Below are 19,584 nucleotides of genomic sequence, written 5' to 3'. Positions count from 1 at the left end.
ATGCTAGATCGAGAAGAATAAAAGCCCCTACACTGCTACCCTCTACATCTCTGCTCCAATTATGAACGAAAGCCAGCCGCTTGCGGGTAGAGTGCAATACATGGAAGACGGCATGTGGTATCCCCCTCATCTTGCATGGGTTATATCGCATGACCACATTGACATGGCCAGTGCATGAAAAGATGAGGCTGGATAAGTAGATGTGGAGGTAGGGATAGCAGTTATATACTAACTTTGACAAAGCAATTGTAGGGAATGTGTGGATGCGATACTATTGCAGGTCAACCTCAATATAGTGTCATTCAACCAGAGAAATGGAAGAAAAACAGGGTCACGTGTATCCAAGGACATTGCGTATTGGTGGAGGTGGTGGGGGTGGAAGGGAGGGGTGACAACAGCCTTAAAGGGCCACGGACAACGCCTCTACTCAGCAAGGAGTTGAGAAGATATGGGGCAAACGTGTGAGCAAGTTCTTTGTAAGATCTTGCAGGACCTAACTTAAGCCTCTGGGGGGACCTGAAACAGCCACTGGAAAGTAGTTTATCAAAAGCAGGCAAAGACACAGATAATTCTGAAAACTAGATTTAGGCTTAATCTATTTGTTTAAATTGAAAGAAGGACAAGGTTTTCTCAAAACGTATAACTTATAACATGGCGAAACTGAGGGCTTAGGTTTCCAGCACAAGACATCCAGCTGTTACCGACCAGGTATTATCAATACCTAAGGCACCAGTAATTGTGGGTAGTGCTGTTACTGCAGTTGTATCCCTAATCCTGTATAGACTCATTGGAATGGGGAGTAACATGTGGAATCAGTGCTGCAGTTCATATTTCATACTCTTTAGCATTCTGTCTGGGCAACAGACTAGCAGAGGTTGTATGTCACAATATCAGCCACAAAAATATCGAACCTCAACAATATCGAACACAAAATATCGACAGCACAATAGCGCCAAGGTGAGCAAACACAGGGAAATACAGATTTACTATTCTAAGTCCGCATACACTTACCTTGACAACATTGTGTAAATTGTTGTTTTGGTGGTAATATTGTTGCATGTTGACATTTTAAAAGTCAATATGTTGGTAGCACACCCTAGCAAATCCTTCCTTCATTGTAAGCTGCAGGCTGGGCTGAGCAGTTGCCATGGCATAAGGAGCCATTGCACGGAAGCCCCCAGCACCATCACTGACCCACCCAGTGACCCTTATCCCTTGAATTTTAATGCCGCAGCCATGGTTTCTTTAAATGTACTAACATGCACTGGCATGGCCAGGGCCGGCTTTAGCACTGGTGGGGCTCAGTGTGAAAATGTATGTTTGCTTCCCCACCCAGTTTTTTAAATGTTGCGTTCATGCAGGTAAACACTGTGCTGATGTCAACTTTACAATGACTCCCCTGTGCACAAAATAGCATTTAAAATGTATTTTCTGCATTTGTTAAAAGGAGACGAGAAAAACATTTAGACTTGAGGCGCACAGAGCCCAGGAGAGGCCAGGGCATGGCAGGGAAGGCAGTGGGTGCACAGTGGTGTACCCAGGAGCAGTGACGGCTACTCTGCTAAGGCGGAGGAGCGTAGCCCCACTGCTTTTCACCAGAGTAAATAAAGGAAAAATAAAATGATAATAACTCAATGTTATTATAATTATATTTTTACTGCTGCGGCAGCTTTGCTGGCGGGACGGGACTGCCCTGCTGACAGAGGAGCAGGGGGAGGAGTGGTGGGCACCCTGTAAATGCGCATGGATGTTTGGCTGTCCGTCTTGGGCCAGCCAAACATTCACACGCACTTTGCATGTTCTCTACCCAGGCTGCATTACAGCCTGGATGGAGAACATGCCCAGGCCCCGATTCCCCATCTGAGCGCTGAACCACAGCGCTCAGACCAATCACAACAATACATTGCAGCTTTGTGTCAGGGGAGCCTGGGTGCTTCCTGTTCTGGCTGGAGCGGAAGGGCGAGGAGGTAAGTGAAATCTTTTTATTTCCCCCTTACCCCTGCCCTGCCCCTGATCACTGCCCAGTAGGCATTGAGTGGCACACATGGGTGCAAGACTGTGTGAGGCACACCCAGGTGCACTCTGCTTGAACCAGTGAGGCACACAAGTCTTAATTACCGAGTACGAAATGCACAAAAATGACAATTGGTTCTTTTGAATGCCCCTAGAGAAGGAATTAGAAACTTACACCCTCATTTATCAGTGCATTCCCCCATAAACATTGAAAGGGTAACTTATATATGGCACTTACCACCCCTGACAAGGCATTCAAATAGGCCATACAAGTACTGAATACCATTGGTTTTGCCGGCTGCGGTGTAGAGCATGGATTATTATTATTATTATTATTATTATTAAGCGTTCTTATATAGCGCTCGATTACCTGTAGGCATCTCGGTGCTTGCCTTGGGAACCCGTCCTGGTTTTTCCCTGTGAGATACCCGTAATGGTGTAGAGCAGAGCATGGATTATTATTATTATTAAGCGTTCTTATATAGCGCTCGATTACCCGTAGGCATCTCGGAGCTGCAGAGTGTGAACCTGTGTCTCGAGTAGGCACCGAAACGAGAATTATCGAGTCCGTGGATATTTGGGCTCAAGACCCTGCCGTGTCGGGAATTGAACCCTGGTCCCGGGTCTGACCTCTGCTTCAGGGTCTGCCGCCTCTAACCAGTGAGTATGTACTGAAAATTACACCAAACCCACATATAAATGGCAGGACCACACACACAGGGCTGCATTTTCCATAGAAAAAACACACCAGTATTTGTTTATGTTTTGCTGTTCTGGAACAGCCAATTGCAGCTATGTGAAATATAATTAGTGTAAAGTTTTCAGGATTCATTTGTAATATGACAATGAATAGTCTGTTTGCTCTGATATCCAATCAGAAACGATATACACAAATCTCAGATACTTTTCAACTGATTTTCTGTTGTATGTAGCCCTAGGATTAGTTAATATTACATCACATACATCCACCTGTACACACACTGATCCATAATATTGTTTATACACATGTACATGTTACAGTCACACACACACACTTGATAATTCACTCCAACACTTTTATTCAAGGCCTGCTTTACAACCAATAATCAGGTGGATGCGGCGCCGGGAGCTGAAGTACAGTTTTTTTCTCAACGTTAATTTGCACAATGATCGCAGGAATCGCTTAAGCACACAACTGTGTAGATTGGGGCAGATTTATGTTAACTGGCGCATCCCCAAGGATGCGCCAGTTAATGTGCGCCACAGTGCGCCACAGCTCCGCCACCCATGGTGCGCCGCATTTACAATGTGGCGCACCATGGTGCAAGGCAGGGAAGATGCGTGACGCATCTTTCGGCGTACGGGCGGCGCATTGCTGGAGTCATGTCGCAAGTGCGACATGACTCCTGCAATGCACAGGGGCCACCCCTACAATGCATGGTGCGTCACCCTTACGTCTGCTTCAAGCAGGCGTAAGGAATTGACGTAGAAAGTGACTGAGTGAAATCTCATAGATTTCACTCAGCCACTTTTAGGAGGCGTTCCCGCGCAGGAACGCCCCCCCTGCGCAGGAACGCCTCCTTATGGCGCAGGGCTTCCTAACGTGACGCATCTCCTAGATGCGTCACGTTGTAAATAGGGCGCATTGTTTGCGCCGCCGTTGCGTCAAATTAAGTGACGCAATTGCGGCGCAAAGAGGCGCAAGGGCCTCATAAATCTGCCCCATAGTGCTTATGTAAATAACCAAACATATATATAAATCGCTTATCAACTGCAGCGGTGAGTGTTTTTATTATTAAACTATACATTGTTAAAAAAAATATAAAGAGCAGCGAATAAAAAAATAAATAAAGCACACGCGTGAAAGTCCTCAAGATATTTACAAACCTCTGAGCAGGTTAGCAGCAAAAAGTATGCACAGCTACCAGTATAAAGAGCACTCCCAGTGGTACAGCATGGCTCAAAATAACACTATCAGTCAGCCAGCCCTCTTAGTAAATAATCCAGGGAAGCCCTCTGCCTATGAGATGGAAGAATTGGCATAGAACCTTTGGAAATTATCCAGTGGCAATAGATCGAAAAAATATGACCCTGAAAGGAAAAAAGCAGTGAGGTTTTTGTGTACTTGGTAATGCCAGCCAAGAAATCTTTGACAATCTACCGGAATATGAAAATTTACAAGCCCAATTTATTCCATTGAATGAGTAAGCAGACGCAGAAAAACGATGGGGAAAACTGTTTACTGAGGAATCCAACATGGTGGTACAGAGACAAGGGGGCAGATTTATGTTGGTAATGCGCCACGTTTGCGTCACGCAACTGCGGCATAAACGTGGCGCATCCCTACGACCCATTTACAACGTGACGCATCTAGGCAGATGCGTCACGTTGTAAAGCCCTGCGCCACTTGTGGGCGTTCCGGCGCAGGGTGGGCGTTCCGGGGCAGGTGCGCCTCGCAAAAGTGGCTGAGTGAAATCTATAAGATTTCACTCAGTCACTTTCAGGCCAATGCTGCGTCAAAACCCTGTGCCTGCTTGAAGCAGGCGTAGGTCTTGACGCAGCATTGGTCAGATACGGCACCCCCGAGCCTTGCTGGAGCTGCGCCGCGCTTGCGACGCAACTCCAGCAATGCGCCACCTTTACGGCACAGATGCGTCACGCATCTGTGTCGTTTTTGCCCCATGGTGCGCCGTATTGTAAATGCTTCAAAAGGGGGTGGTGATGGACAGAGTATCTGAATTAAGCAGAACACTCCTACCCAGTCAAAAGATCAAGGCTTGATCCATCACCGTTTTTTAGCTCACTGCACCATCCCAGTTCAGAACCTGGCTACATGCAAATTAGTCTGACCCTGGCCCAGTGCATCATGGGAACAGGGCAGACCAAACTACCAAGCCAATTCTTTACTGGAAAGGAAACAAGCTTCCGGGGACCGGTTTCTGGCATTACAGCCGTCTTCGGCCCGGCTTGCTTGAATCCTGATGGTGCAGTGAGCAAGGGACTCACATCTGAGCATACCCTTCCACACTTGTGGTGGCCAAAACGATTCAAAAGGGGGTGGTGATGGACAGAGTATCTGAATTAAGCAGAACACTCCTACCCAGTCAAAAGATCAGGGCTTGATCCATCACCGTTTTTTAGCTCACTGCACCATCCCAGTTCAGAACCTGGCTGTATGCAAATTAGTCTGACCCTGGCCCAGTGCATCATGGGAACAGGGCAGACCAAACTACCAAGCCAATTCTTTACTGGAAAGGAAACAAGCTTCCGGGGACCGGTTTCTGGCATTACAGCCGTCTTCGGCCCGGCTTGCTTGAATCCTGATAACTGTGATGGATCAAGCCCTGATCTTTGGACTGGGTAAGAGTGGTCTGCTTAATTCAGACACTCTGTTCATCACCACCCCCTTTTCTGAATCGTATTGTAAATGCGGCGCACCATGGGTGGCGGAGCAGCGGCGCAAAATAACTGGCGCATCCTTGGGGATGCGCCAGTTATCATAAATCTGCCCCATGGTTTCTTCATGTGTAAACAATCTGAACAGGAAAATAAAGACGAATACATACAGCTTTACAAATTCAAACTGCCTCATGTGAATTTAAAAACATAGTTGATGTTTATATTAGGCCTGGGTGGTACATTCCGTTCCGCTTGCGGAATTTGGGTAATTCCGCGTTCTGCAGAAAACGCGGAATAGCCAAAAATTCCACAATCCATGGCTTTGCAGAATTTTTTGCTTCTCCGCGCTTTCAAAATGCGTGTTTGCAAGATATTTCTCCCCAAGCACGCAAACAGCATTTGCGAACAGGAAAAAAGCACAGCGAATGGGCGGAACAAGCAATTCTGTGTGTTCGCGGAACTTTTCCGTGGTCGCAGAGATTTTCTACCGTTTCGTTGAGCTTTGTGTAGCGCAACTACGCAAATTCCGCCCACCCCTAGTTGATATCAGAGACAAATGTTTCTTTCATTGTCATTAAAAAAAAGTTAGAAAAAGAGTACTAGCTTGTAGAAGCCCGACGTTACATGAGACTATTGACATTGCCAAGGCTATTGAACGTTCAGTTCAGTCTACCAAAGCTTTAGCTACTGAAAGTTCGCAAACTTCAACTGTTTTTGCATTACAAGACAATAAGAAGTATCAAGGCAAACCAACTGATAAGTTCAAAAATAATACGTTTAGCGCAAATCTTTATTTATATGTTACATGTGTTGTTCTAGGTCTCATTTATTTCAAACATATTTTTAAGGCATTTAGATAAACATCTATCGGATATACCAGCTCATAACAATACATGAGATACAGTTTAAAGTGGAGCTCATTAGCATGACATACGGGCATACCTAGGTCGAGATTTCCCATTGTTATTCATATTCCAGCCACTATTAACCTAATATACTATATAATCTCAGGAGCCAATGTCTGTGGTGACTCCATATAGTTGTAGTGGCCCATCGCGTTGCCTAGTAATCATAAAATGTTACAACTTTCAGTAATATGGAACCTAATATGGAATTGGGCCTCCAGGGAAAAGATGCCCAGGTTATAGAAACCAAAAACAAAACATCTATTTACTAACTTACTGTTCAGGGAAGGTCAAGTCACGCAATGGCATACCAGGTGTGGTTCTAGGTCTCATCTGGGACATTTTCCAACTTGTCCTGCAGTAGGCAAAAAGTGTCATAAGTATGTACATTTTGGGTCACTATGTAAAAGTACAAAAGTTAATTTTCAAACCAATGTGATAGTTAATGTCGTAGAAAAATCTGATGAAGAAATGTGTTTCAACATTATTCTTGCTGTGGAGGGTGTACTAGTATATTTAGGGTCCCACTAGAAACAGTAAATGTTGGTGAAGTGGAACTGAGCATTATGGCTGACTCAGGATCACCCATCACGAGTGGAACACATTTTTTATAGGTGTTGGGAGAACATTAATTTAGAGGAAACTGATGTAAATCCAAACGTATTTGGAGAATTTAACCTAAACATGTTAAGGTTCTTTGAAGACTCATTAGAATGTAAAGGTAGATGTATCAAAAACAAAGTTTATGTCACAGAAAAAGGAAGGGACATAGTAGGTTTGAGAGATCTGGGTAGGCTGTGTATAATTTTGAAACCAGGAACCCCAAATCCCATAGCACTTGGTGAACTACCTGTATCTTATGTGTGTGAGGAAAAAATGTATATGTAGAGGAAGACTACGTTACATTCTTAACACCATTTGGCATTTGTAGATATGCAAGACTACATTTGAAGTTAGCTATAGCTTCATTTGTTTTCTAGAAATTAATGGATGTGTTATTTAAAGATGTACAGGGTGTCCAGAAATTTCAGGGTGACATTTTGGTTTATGCAAAAAGTACCCATGAACATAATGTTATTTTGAATAAAGTACTAACAATTTTACGAAAGAAAGGTACGACTGTTTCAAAGTCCAAGTGCAAGTTCTTACAGAATAAGATTGAATATCTTAGACACACATTAACTACAGAAGGCATAAAACCAAGTGAGGATTTAGTTAAGGCTGTCAGGGAGGCACCTAGACCTCAAGACAAAGCCACCTTACATATTTTTTAGGTCTTAGTGAATATTGTTCACAACTTATTTCAGGGTGTGCAATAATTGTGAAACCTATGAAAAACTTACTGAGAAAAGGGATTACGGGATCTGATTATGGGATCTGAAGAGATAAGTTCATTTAAACAAACAAAGAAAGCTTTTGTAACATAACTTGCTCTACATTAGGATTCAAATGGGAGCAACACAGTAACAGTTGATGCCAGTGCTGTAGGCATAGGAGCAAGTTTTTGTCAGATGAAATTAGGAAAGGAACACACAGTAGCATTTTGAAATGAAGATAAGTCTCAGAAAGATGTTCTATCCAATAGGTTTATTTCAAGTGCAAGAAGAACACCTCAGCCTCCACACTTGGCCCTGCTCAATTTGGCCTCTTCTAACTCCCTTCAATTCAAACCAGAACATTTCAGCACCATGGAGCTAGGACCCATGAGAGCTGCATTCTTCCTCTATATAACATTCCACTCTCAGAGACAAGCGCAGAGGCAAATGTGAAGTACACACAAACAATATAAAACACCATGGAGAGGTTATCACATATTTATTTCAAGAACGTTAAAGGATGCTGAACATTTTTAAAGTGCCATTGAAAGATAAACACCGGCATGAGTATGAGCAGTTAAAAATCTAAAAACATATTTTTAGGGTAAAGAATTTTAATTACTTACTGACCATATACCATTAATTTACATGACTGATGGATGTGGAAGAGGAGATTTCAAGGCATCTTCATGTTTGGTAAGGTTAATTTCCAAATTACAGGAATACAATTTTAAAGTAAGGTATATTCTTGGAGGGTTAAACAAACAAGCAGAGTGAGTCTGTGAATCAGGAAGACGATAAGTCGAAAGATTATGAATCTGTGGTAGCAGATGTGGATGCTGGTGTGCATTGTGAAGGAGCTATCCACAGGGCTCGAAAAATCATAAACATGTTACTGGACATGCAGGTCTAGTAACTTGAATAATCTACTTGACCTAACTGTAATGTACTTGACCCATGAACTGGTCTCACATTGTGTGATGCTAGGCAAATATTTTGTCGTATGGAGCTGCCTTTTTCTTCATTGTCACATAAGACAGCACCTTCAAATATGCAAGTTCACTATTTCTGCTGTACAAAAAAACCTCTTTATTTACTACACCTAATGTTTGCTCCATGTATAATAAGAATCAAGCCCACATATAGGGTGCACATGATCGCTGGCTTGCCTCTCAGTTCACTAATAGCCCTGTCATTTGGGCAGGAGCAGGAATATTTCCCAGTTCCTGTTTGAAAACTCACTTTTTATTTATTTATTTATTTATGGGATTTTTAATGCGCAGCTAATACCCTAGGGTGTCTAGGCGCAGTAAGATACTTTAGGATACAGTGATCAGCACACAAACTTATTGATTGAAGAGCCGAGTCTTCAAGGCCTTACGGAAGCAAATAAGAGTTGGGGCGGTTTTGATATGTGAGGGGAGTGAATTCCACATAAATATATTACTAAAGCATGATGTGGTAGTGCACTGTCATTTACAGATACCACACATTCCATTGAATGGCCACAAAATGTTCCCACTAACATGTAGTTTTACTGATAAAACTCAATTGCGCATAAACAATGTTTGGAAATCGGGTTTCAGTAAAAATATTTAACATTTGCACATCAAGTAAAGTGTTCTGATTTGTTTTGAATCTATAAAAATCTTTTTTACTGCACAGAATTGCAAAAATGTGTCTTCATAACTAGTGAAATATATTTGAAATATTTGAAAAGAGCACTTATTAGCTATTTCAGTGCTCTGTTAAAAAAAGACTGAATTCTTACAGCCTTTCATTTCACATGCTTTGCAAAGCTCACTTTACAAAATCCTATAACTTCAGTCACAGGAAAAAAGTAAATGTAGGAGGACAAACTTTTGACCTCTGTCTCTGAAAGCTGTGAAAATGTGACAAGATAACAAGATTTAAAGGCATCTTTATTGCTCATTCACTTTGTGAGCAAGCAGAACACCTGTTGTCAGCTCGCCAGAATGGAGGAGTAGGCCCTAAAAATAGCTTGTCCTGATTAAATCAGGCTCACCATGCAAGTGGATTTTTTTGAGCCCTGATCCAGGAGTGTGTGTGGTTGGATTAATTAAAAGTGACTTATTACTACAGAATGTAATGACCTGCATGACTAAGGGTTGACCACCCATGAGAAATTTCGACACAATTCCTGTTCTGAACTGGACTTACAGCTTCCTCGCCATAGGAGGCTGTATGTCATCCAGAAAAAAATCAGAGCGATACTCGGTTTTTATGTTAGGTGCCCGAGTTTGGGGTTTGCCTGCAGGTCAGCTAATTTATGTTCCCTGTAGGCTCTGACAAGTTGTAGTCGTGAGGTTGTTAGGGACACTGCTTCCGGGTTGGTCCACAGGTTGGACATCCCTATACTGGTACGAGTTTCTTTGATGTGTGTTGGACCCGGCCTCGTGGCGTGGTCCTACCCCTCCCGCATGGCGGGCCCCGGACGACATCGGCCCTCCATCCAGCCTGGGTCGGCCTCGGGCACCCCTCTGCATGCCCTCCAAACCACCAGATCCGCCACCCGGCGGCCCACAACCACTGACACGGCACCCTCGGGCCGCAACAGCATTACCGGTCCGGTGCCCACCCTGGACCCTCATTCCAGGCCCGACGCCATCTTGGGCCCATCACGTCACAGACACGTGGTCCCGGACCAGCCGCGGCCACGGCCTCAGCGAGCCCGCCATCGAGGCACCAAGAACCCTCCGGGTGGGAGAGTGGCCACTCAACCAGAGACAAGGAGAGGGGAGTTTCGATGGCTCTCCAACCGTCCCCGGATGCCTGGTTTCGATCGACCTCCGGTCTCCCTGAGCGCTGGCCCCACCCCCTGCTGGGTGTCTGGACACCATCATCCCAGCCCCTCTGACCCCCAGGCGAGAGGGTCCGGACATCAAAGGACTCCAGACCTATATCTGGGCCAGCCCCGGAGTAGGACGGCAGTTGTATCCCGGAGTCGAGAAGCCCTGCTGACGCTGTCGCGGCTGACCCTGAGACGAACTCCCCTTGCTGCTCTACCTGGAACCTGCTGGCGCTGCCGCGGTCCATCTTCGCTGTAACCACCTTGGAGCCTGCTGGCGCTGCCGCGGTCCATCTTCGCTGTAACCACCTTGGAGCTTGCTGGCGCTGCCGCGGTCCATCTTTGCTGTAACCACCTTGGAGCCTGCTGGCGCTGCCGCGGTCCATCTTCGCTGTAACCACCTTGGAGCCTGCTGGCGCTGCCGCGGCCCATCTTCGCTGTAACCACCTTGGAGCCTGCTGGCGCTGCCGCGGCCCATCTTCGCTGTAACCACCTTGGAGCCTGCTGGTGCTGCCGCGGATCTTCGCTGTAACCACCTTGGAACCTACTGGCGCTGCCGCGGTCCACACTCGCTGAACCATCTTGGAGCCTGCGGGCGCTGCCGCGGCCCAACCTTCCGGAACCCCCCAGCTCGAGGATTGAGAGCTGTGCGTAGGGTCCCCTTGCAACCGACCATCTATTAGACTGTCCCGCTACCTCACCCCTTGCCACGAGACTTTCCAGATCTCTGGATCTGCTGTATATATTGAAACAATACTTATTGCCCGATAAAGATTGAAAACTCTATCTACGTGTGGTGTACATTTGTAGTGGTGTGGTTACTCTGCTGTACGATTCTAGGAGAGGGCCCTCCCGTCGGAGGCCTCTCGACATCGCTTGGTCCCTTCTCTGAAGGAGGGGTAGACCTAGGGGTGGTCAGTCAGACACCTTCTGCCTCCCCCGGGTTCGCCTTTCTAACATTGGTGGCAGGCGCTGCGATCCGAGCCAACGCAAAATCGTACAGAGAGTGATCTACACGCTACGACGGAAAAACACGCAGAGACCATGACGACCCAAGGAACCAACCTACCTGCCGAATTCCAGAAAGGGAAGATAGAAGAATACAGCCACAAAGAACTAAAACAATTCTGTAAAGACATGGGTATCGCTACCACTGGCCTGAGCACAAAAGAGGACTTCAAATCGGCCCTACAAGCCTGGGTGGAAACCCGAGACAGACCACCCCAAGAAGAGAATGGCCCGACCGGGCAACCGGAAACCCGCGTACCCTCGACGGGGGAAAGAACCGCAACACTAAACGCGGACCTCATCTATGAAGACGCGCGAGAACGAGAGCGCAACCGGCTACACGAAGTGGAGCTTGCACGACTCCGGCTAGACGGAGAACTCCAGCTAGCGGAGAAAAAGATAGCCCTCGAGCAACTACGGCTGGAGGGGGATCTAGAAGAGAAACGGAGACAACGTGACCTCGAAGAAAAACGACTAGCATATGAACACGAACGAGGCCTGAGAGAACTAGAAATCAAGGCCAAGATCAACGAAGACAGCGCGGCCGGGGCCAAGACCTCGGCCCCTCCCGTGGACACCAAGGTTCACCTACCGAAAGATGTAGTCAAAGAATACTACAAGAACGATGATATCCAACAGTGGTTCAAAGTCTACGAGGTGGCCATGACCGCCCATCGGGTGCCCCTGAAGGATTGGGGCGCCGGCCTGTGGGGAAAGTTCGTCAACGAAGGGAGGGACGCCCTGCTGGAACTCCCTGACACCGAAATGACCTCCTATGAACACATGAAAACGGCCCTACTCACGCGCTACGGACTCACCCCCGAAATGTACCGGCAGAGGTTCCGAGACTGTAAAAAAATCCCCGGTACCACTTGGGTAGAATATGTGAACTTTTTTAGCAGAGCCTTCGAGGGGTGGGTCAAAGGCAGTCAGATCACTACCTACCAGCAGTTGGTCGACCTGATGTTATGGGAGCACCTCTCCAACAACTGCTTCATTGAACTACGACAGCACCTCCTCGACAGCAAGTTGACCGAGCCGCGAAAGCTAGCGGTCGAAGCAGATCGGTGGGCGAGCAACCGCGTCCACCGGAACACCACAGGAGAATACGGACGAGGGTCCCCGGGGAACCACCGGCCGCGAGGCGGCGGGTCTGGCATCAGCCGAGGCCGAGACCTCCCGCCGGGGTCTTCGCCTGCCACTTCTACACCAGCCTCCAGCCCGAGGGGGGCCCATCCAGCCCGACCGGGGCCACGCCCCAACGTTACGTGCCAAAGAATGCCAGCGGCTGGGTCACTATGCCAATGATCCCCTCTGCCCCATGAACCAGCGGCCCGGCCCCACCGGGCCCCCCGGTCGAAGAAAAGGATGAAGAAGAAGAGGTCCCTATGGAACCAGAAGAATGGGAGTCCGCGGCCATGTGCCTCACCTCCCTGGGCGACAAAGACATGATCCCCCGAGACCAGATTCCGATCAACACCCAGAAGTACCGCCAGTGGGTCACCATCAACGGACGCCGGGCCGAGGCTCTCCGTGACACGGGGGTCAGCATAACCGCCGTCCGCTGCCATTTGGTGACCCCGGAACAAATCTTGCCCCACGTTCTGTGCCCTGTCCGGTCAGCGGACAATTCTGAGAGCCTGTGCCAGATGGCTCGCATCCCCTTCGAGTGGGGAGGAGTGTCCGGCATGCTGAAAGTCACCGTCCGAGACGATGCCCCGGTGGACTGCCTCCTAGGGAACGACCTGGAAAGCTCCCCCTGGGCACAGATCGAGCGAAGAGAGCATCTGGGGATGCTAGGCCTTCCTGAATGGGTTTGCGTAACGACCAGATCCATGTCCACCCGGGACGCCGTCCCAACCGAAGACGATCTGCCCGAAGAACCTGAATGGCCGGCACCTCCGCCACCCACCACTGCCACGGCCGAACCCGAACTGGGGCCGCAGGGCCCCAGCCATGAAGAACTTCCCGAGCTTGGGCCCCTTCCCGAACTAGCCCAGTGACTCCAAGAAGGGGGCCCCACCCGCGAGCAGTTCCGTCGTGAACAAAAGACATGTCCTTCCCTTGAGGGACTCCGGCAACAAGCCGCCACGCAAGCCACAGGAGACTCCTCGGGGTCCCACTGGATCTATTGGGACCAGGACTCCTGTACAATGAACAAAAGATCGCCGAGCTGGGGGCCGGCCGAGTGCTAGTCGTCCCCCTCCACTTCAGAGACTTTCTCTTAAACCTGGCACATGATGTGCCCCTCGCCGGGCACCTGGGGCAGGACAAAACCTACAACCGCCTGGTGACCCACTTTTTTTGGCCGAAGAAGCGCCGCGATGTGTACAACCACTGCCGAACCTGTCCGACCTGCCAAGCCAGCGGAAAGAGTGGGGGGAAAATCAAGGCCCCACTCCAACCGTTTCCCGTGGTGACCACTCCCTTCGAGCGAGTAGGGATCGACATCGTGGGGCCCCTGGATCCTCCAACCTCTCAGGGGCACCGCTTCATCCTCGTCCTGGTGGACCATGCCACCCGCTACCCAGAAGCTATCCCCCTCCGGACTATCACAGCCCCCGTAGTGGGTCGGGCGCTAATGGGGATCTTCTCCAGAGTCGGCTTCCCCCGAGAGGTCGTCAGTGATCGGGCACAAACTTCATATCGAAATATATGCGGTCCCTGTGGCAACAGTGCGGGGTCGCGTATAAGTTCACCACCCCGTATCACCCTCAAGGGAATGGACTAGTGGAGCGATTTAATAGGACCCTGAAAGGAATGATCCAGGGTTCAGAAGAGCCCCTCCGGCGCAAATGGGACGTCCTGCTGCCATGCCTCCTGTTCGCCTACCGGGAGGTACCCCAGAAGTCCCTGGGGTTCAGCCCCTTTGAACTATTATATGGACACCCGGTGCGAGGCCCCCTCAGCCTGGTCAAGGAAGGCTGGGAGTTGGCCGCCTCCGATACTCCGCCCGATGTTTTCCGATACCTCTTGACTCTCCGCAACCAGACTCGGAAGTTCCGGGAACTGGCCGAAACCAACCTGAAGGCCAGTCAAGAGGAGATGAAGCACTGGTATGATGATATGCCTTGTCCATTGAATTCGAGCCGGGCCAGCAGGTCTGGGTCATGTCCCCGGTCGACCCCGGCGCCCTCCAAGACAAATGGACGGGGCCCTTCAACGTGGTGGAATGCAAGAGCCCCGTCACCTACCTAGTGGACATGGAGTCCCCCCGGAACCCCCTCCGGGTCCTACACGCCAATCGGCTCAAGCCCCACTTTGTCCGCACCGAACTGAGCCTGTTGTTGGCTACCGATGACGGAGCAGAGGACGACTCCGAGCCTCTACCAGACCTCCTGAGCACCTCCGAGAAAGATGGCTCCGTCGAGGGAGTCTCCCTCTCTCCCGCGCTGACACCCAAACAGCGCCAGGACTGCCAGAAACTGCTGGGTCAATTCGCAAACTTATTTTCCCTCACCCCCGGAGTCACCCAGTGGTGTGTTCACGACGTCGACACCGGGGACAGTCCGCCCGTGCGGCACCGAGCCTACCGAGTCCCCAACCGAGTCCGGGCCTGCATCCAAGCGGAAGTTTCCAAGATGCTAGCCCTAGGGGTAGTCGAGCCCTCAGACAGTCCATGGGCCAGTCCCGTCGTCCTGGTCCCTAAGGCCGCCGCCCCCGGGGTGCCCCCGGAGCTGCGGTTCTGTGTCGACTACCGGGGACTGAATGCCGTCACCAGGACCGACGCCCATGCCATTCCCCGAGCGGATGAACTGATCGACCGCCTGGGAGCCGCCAGGTACCTCAGCACCTTCGACCTCACGGCCGGATACTGGCAAATCGGCCTCACGCCAGGGGCACAAGAACGATCCGCTTTCTCGACCCCCGATGGCCACTTCCACTTCAACGTGATGCCCTTCGGCATGAAGAATGCTCCGGCCACCTTCCAGAGACTAGTGAATCGGGTGCTGGCAGGGCTGGAAGAGTTCAGTGCCGCCTATCTGGACGATATTGCGGTGTACAGCCTCTGTTGGGACGAGCACCTGACCCACCTCTGGAAGGTCCTGACGGCCCTCCAACGGGCCGGACTAACAATAAAAGCCAGCAAGTGCCAGATCGGTCAAGGGTCCGTGACCTATCTGGGACATCAAGTGGGGAGCGGCCAAGTGGCTCCCCTTCAACCCAAGATCGACGCCATCCAGGCCTGGGAGCCCCCCGTCACCCAGACCGCCGTCCGAGCCTTCCTGGGGCTCACTGGATACTATCGGCGGTTCATAAAGGACTATGGGAGCATTGTGGGGCCCCTCACAGAACTAACCTCCAAGAGACTACCCCCGAAGGTGCACTGGACCCCCGAGTGCCAAGTAGCCTTTGAGACACTAAAGACTGCCATGTGCACCGCCCCGGTGCTCCAGGCCCCCGACTACAGCCGAGAGTTCATCGTCCAAACTGACGCCTCGGAACACGGCATTGGGGCCGTACTGTCCCAAATGAACTCTGACGGAGTTGACCTTCCTGTGGCCTTCATCAGCCGGCGCCTGCTGGCCTGAGAACAACGATGGAGCACCATCGAGAGGGAAGCATTCGCCGTCGTATGGGCCCTAAAGAAGCTCCGGCCCTACCTCTTCGGCACCCACTTCCGAGTACAGACCGACCACCGGCCCCTGCGATGGTTGATGCAGATGCGGGGCAAGAACCCGAAGTTGCTACGTTGGTCCATCTCCCTCCAAGGGATGAACTTCACCGTGGAGCATCGCCCTGGCAACGACCACGCCAACGCTGACGGCCTCTCCAGACTCTTCCGCCTTGGCGAGGAGAATCCCCAAGAAGATGGGTGACTCTCCCCTGCCTTCAGCTGGAGGGGACGTGTATTGGACCCGGCCTCGTGGCGTGGTCCTACCCCTCCCGCATGGCGGGCCCCGGACGACATCGGCCCTCCATCCAGCCCGGGTCGGCCTCGGGCACCCCTCTGCACGCCCTCCAAACCACCAGATCCGCCACCCGGCGGCCCACAACCACTGACACGGCACCCTCGGGCCGCCCCAGCATTACCGGTCCGGTGCCCACCCCGGACCCTCATTCCAGACGCCATCTTGGGCCCATCACGTCACAGACACGTGGTCCCGGACCAGCCGCGGCCACGGCCTCAGCGAGCCCGCCATTGAGGCACCAAGAACCCTCCGGGTGGGAGAGTGGCCACTCAACCAGAGACAAGGAGAGGGGAGTTTCGATAGCTCTCCAACCGTCCCCGGATGCCTGGTTTCGATCGACCTCCGGCCTCCCTGAGCGCTGGCCCCACCCCCTGCTGGGTGTCTGGACACCATCATCCCGGCCCCTCTGACCCCCAGGCGAGAGGGTCCGGACATCAAAGGACTCCAGACCTATATCTGGGCCAGCCCCGGAGTAGGACGGCAGTTGTATCCCGGAGTCGAGAAGCCCTGCTGACGCTGTCGCGGCTGACCCTGAGACAAACTCCCCTTGCTGCTCTACCTGGAACCTGCTGGCGCTGCCGCGGTCCATCTTCGCTGTAACCACCTTGGAGCCTGCTGGCACTGCCGCGGTCCATCTTCGCTGTAACCACCTTGGAGCCTGCTGGCGCTGGCGCGGTCCATCTTCGCTGTAACCACCTTGGAGCCTGCTGGCGCTGGCGCGGTCCATCTTCGCTGTAACCACCTTGGAGCCTGCTGGCGCTGCCGCGGCCCATCTTCGCTGTAACCACCTTGGAGCCTGCTGGCGCTGCCGTGGCCCATCTTCGCTGTAACCACCTTGGAGCCTGCTGGCGCTGCCGCGGTCCATCTTCGCTGTAACCACCTTGGAACCTGCTGGCGCTGCCGCGGTCCACACTCGCTGAACCATCTTGGAGCCTGCTGGCGCTGCCGCGGCCCAACCTTCCGGAACCCCCCAGCTCGAGGATTGAGAGCTGTGCGTAGGGTCCCCTTGCAACCGACCATCTATAAGACTGTCCCGCTACCTCACCCCTTGCCACGAGACTTTCCAGATCTCTGGATCTGCTGTATATATTGAAACGATACTTATTGCCCGATGAAGATTGAAAACTCTATCTACGTGTGGTGTACATTTGTAGTGGTGTGGTTACTCTGCTGTACGATTTTAGGAGAGGGCCCTCCCGTCGGAGGCCTCTCGACATCGCTCGGTCCCTTCTTTGAAGCTGGGGTAGACCTAGGGGTGGTCAGTCAGACACCTTCTGCTTCCCCCGGGTTCGCCTTTCTAACAATGTGCTTAAGCCAGGGCAGTTTTCTCACCCCCGGTAAACACAAGACCCCCTTTAGTTCATTTTGGGAACATACTAGTTCGGGAGTTGCCCACAGTCTGCGCCAGAATGTCAGTGGTCGTAAACCCAACTCATCTGCAATTGGTTTGACTCCTAGGTCCAGACGCAGAGGAATAAGGGGAGTGCTAGGCGGTAGGCTCAGGAGCTTTTTCATGAATTGGTTTTCTTTTTTAGCCAGTCCGCCAGAAGGACGGTGGCCCCATAATTCCACCTCATACATAGCAGCACTTCTCACTTGCACTTTGTATATTTCAACTACTGGACCTGGCGATTTGTACGACAAATTCCTGTAAGATTCGGTAAGTCCCCCGGCCAGCTGCGCTAGCCTCAGGCCTGTCTTTGCTAATTGTGGGCCCCAATCAAATGTTTCGGACAGTGTGACGCCAAGGTAGTCGAAGGCAGTCACTCGCTCTAGGAAAGTACCATTGAGGGAGGGGTTTGGGCAAGATGTTTTGGCTGGATTAAAGACCATGAATTTAGTCTTCGTGGTGTTGATCTCTAGCCCTCGGTTTTGACAGAATTGGGAAAAACTGTCTAGGATCCTTTGGATGCCCTTGGGAGATTTGGACAAGAGCAAGGTGTTGTCTGCAAACATCATTGCTGGCACCCTACCTTGCTCCAGCTTCGGGACATCGTTGTCCGCCACCTTGTTTAATTGGGCCATCAAGGCGTTAATAAAATGACATAACAAGGTAGGAGCCAGCACACACCCCTGCCTCACCCCTCTGTTCACTGGGAAGCAGCGGGTGAGTTTTCCAGATTTCCCATGCCTGACTTGGGCTAAATTTTCCTGTATGTAAGCGGATGAAAAGTGACAGCAAGTAAGGTGGGACGCCCAGCTCCTCTAATACCTCCCACAGTTTAACTTGGGGGACCAAGTCGAACGCCGATTTAAGGTCGACGAATATCATATAGAGACTGCCACCCTCTATTGACACCATCTTCCAAAATAGAAGTTGGAGCCTGAAGAGTTGATCTATGGTGGAGGTGTTCTTCCTAACGCCAGCCTGATACGGGCTCAAAACTTCATGATCTTCCATCCAAGAGTTTAGTCGTTCTAGGAGAATCCTAGTGAACAGTTTCTGGGTGACATCTATGAGGCTTATTGGCCTATAGTTGGAGGGCAAGAGTGGTGAGCCTTTTTTGAACACCGGGAAGATTTCAGCCACGTGTCCGGGATCTTCATGCCTAGCATTATAGATTTAAATATTGCTCAGAGATAAGGTCCCCAAAAAGAAGGTTCCTCCCTGAATAAGTCCCCAGGGATCTTATCTAGACCAGGGGCCTTTCCTAGAGGGAACTTACTAATGGCATTTCTAACTTCTATAATGGTGATCCACAAAGGTTCTTCGCTATGGATCCCTGGGTTTGCTAAGACCATTGTACAATTAGGCTCTGTGGGTTCCTTGGTTGTATAGAGGGCTTGAAAATGGCATTTCCATGCTGCTGCAGAGATATTTGGCTATATCGCTGGGTGTTCTGTGCGACAATCTGTGCTAACTAGAGACCAAAACCTCTTCACATCCCTGTTATGAAGAGCTGCCTTAATGTATTTCCATCTTTCAAGCTCCCAATCCTTCTTGGCCAGCTTGGTGCAGTCTCTGTACTGTGCCCTGTTTAATTTGACTAAGGAACTATCCTTTAGCTTGATGGCATCTATGAGGGCAAACTTTGCCTTGCGGCAGGAGTTGTTATACCAGGTTTGTTTGGCCACCTTGGTGAGCTTGGGGCGCATCATAGGGTTGAAAACATTGGTCAGGCTAGTTGTCACTTCTTTGTGAAGTGCCTCTAGTCTGTTGATGGTGGGAGGAGTGGCAAGTGTTGCAGCAGCCAACTCCATTTCCATTAAGGGCGGGATGATTTTAGAATATAGTTCTGCCT

General features: G+C 50.4%; 1 protein-coding gene across 4 annotated transcripts in view; it reads right to left on the bottom strand.

The window, feature by feature from the left end:
* LOC144756375 (histo-blood group ABO system transferase-like) overlaps positions 1 to 19,584 on the bottom strand; it is a 649,857-nt gene that overhangs the window by 186,446 nt on the left and 443,827 nt on the right. For 2 of the 4 annotated variants that reach the window (XM_078646147.1, XM_078646146.1), the window contains exon 3: positions 6,574 to 6,651. The exons of the other annotated variants lie outside the window; for them this stretch is intronic. In XM_078646147.1, coding sequence (XP_078502273.1) covers positions 6,574 to 6,651 — 78 coding nt within the window. The remainder of the gene's footprint in view (positions 1 to 6,573; positions 6,652 to 19,584) is intronic. 4 annotated transcript variants of the gene reach the window in all.

The sequence above is a fragment of the Lissotriton helveticus genome, chromosome 5_1 (genome assembly GCF_964261635.1).
Source record: "Lissotriton helveticus chromosome 5_1, aLisHel1.1, whole genome shotgun sequence".
In the NCBI taxonomy this organism is placed as follows: domain Eukaryota; kingdom Metazoa; phylum Chordata; class Amphibia; order Caudata; family Salamandridae; genus Lissotriton; species Lissotriton helveticus.
Note: the sequence above shows the minus strand (reverse complement) of the source record. Positions and strands in the feature narration are given on the sequence as shown.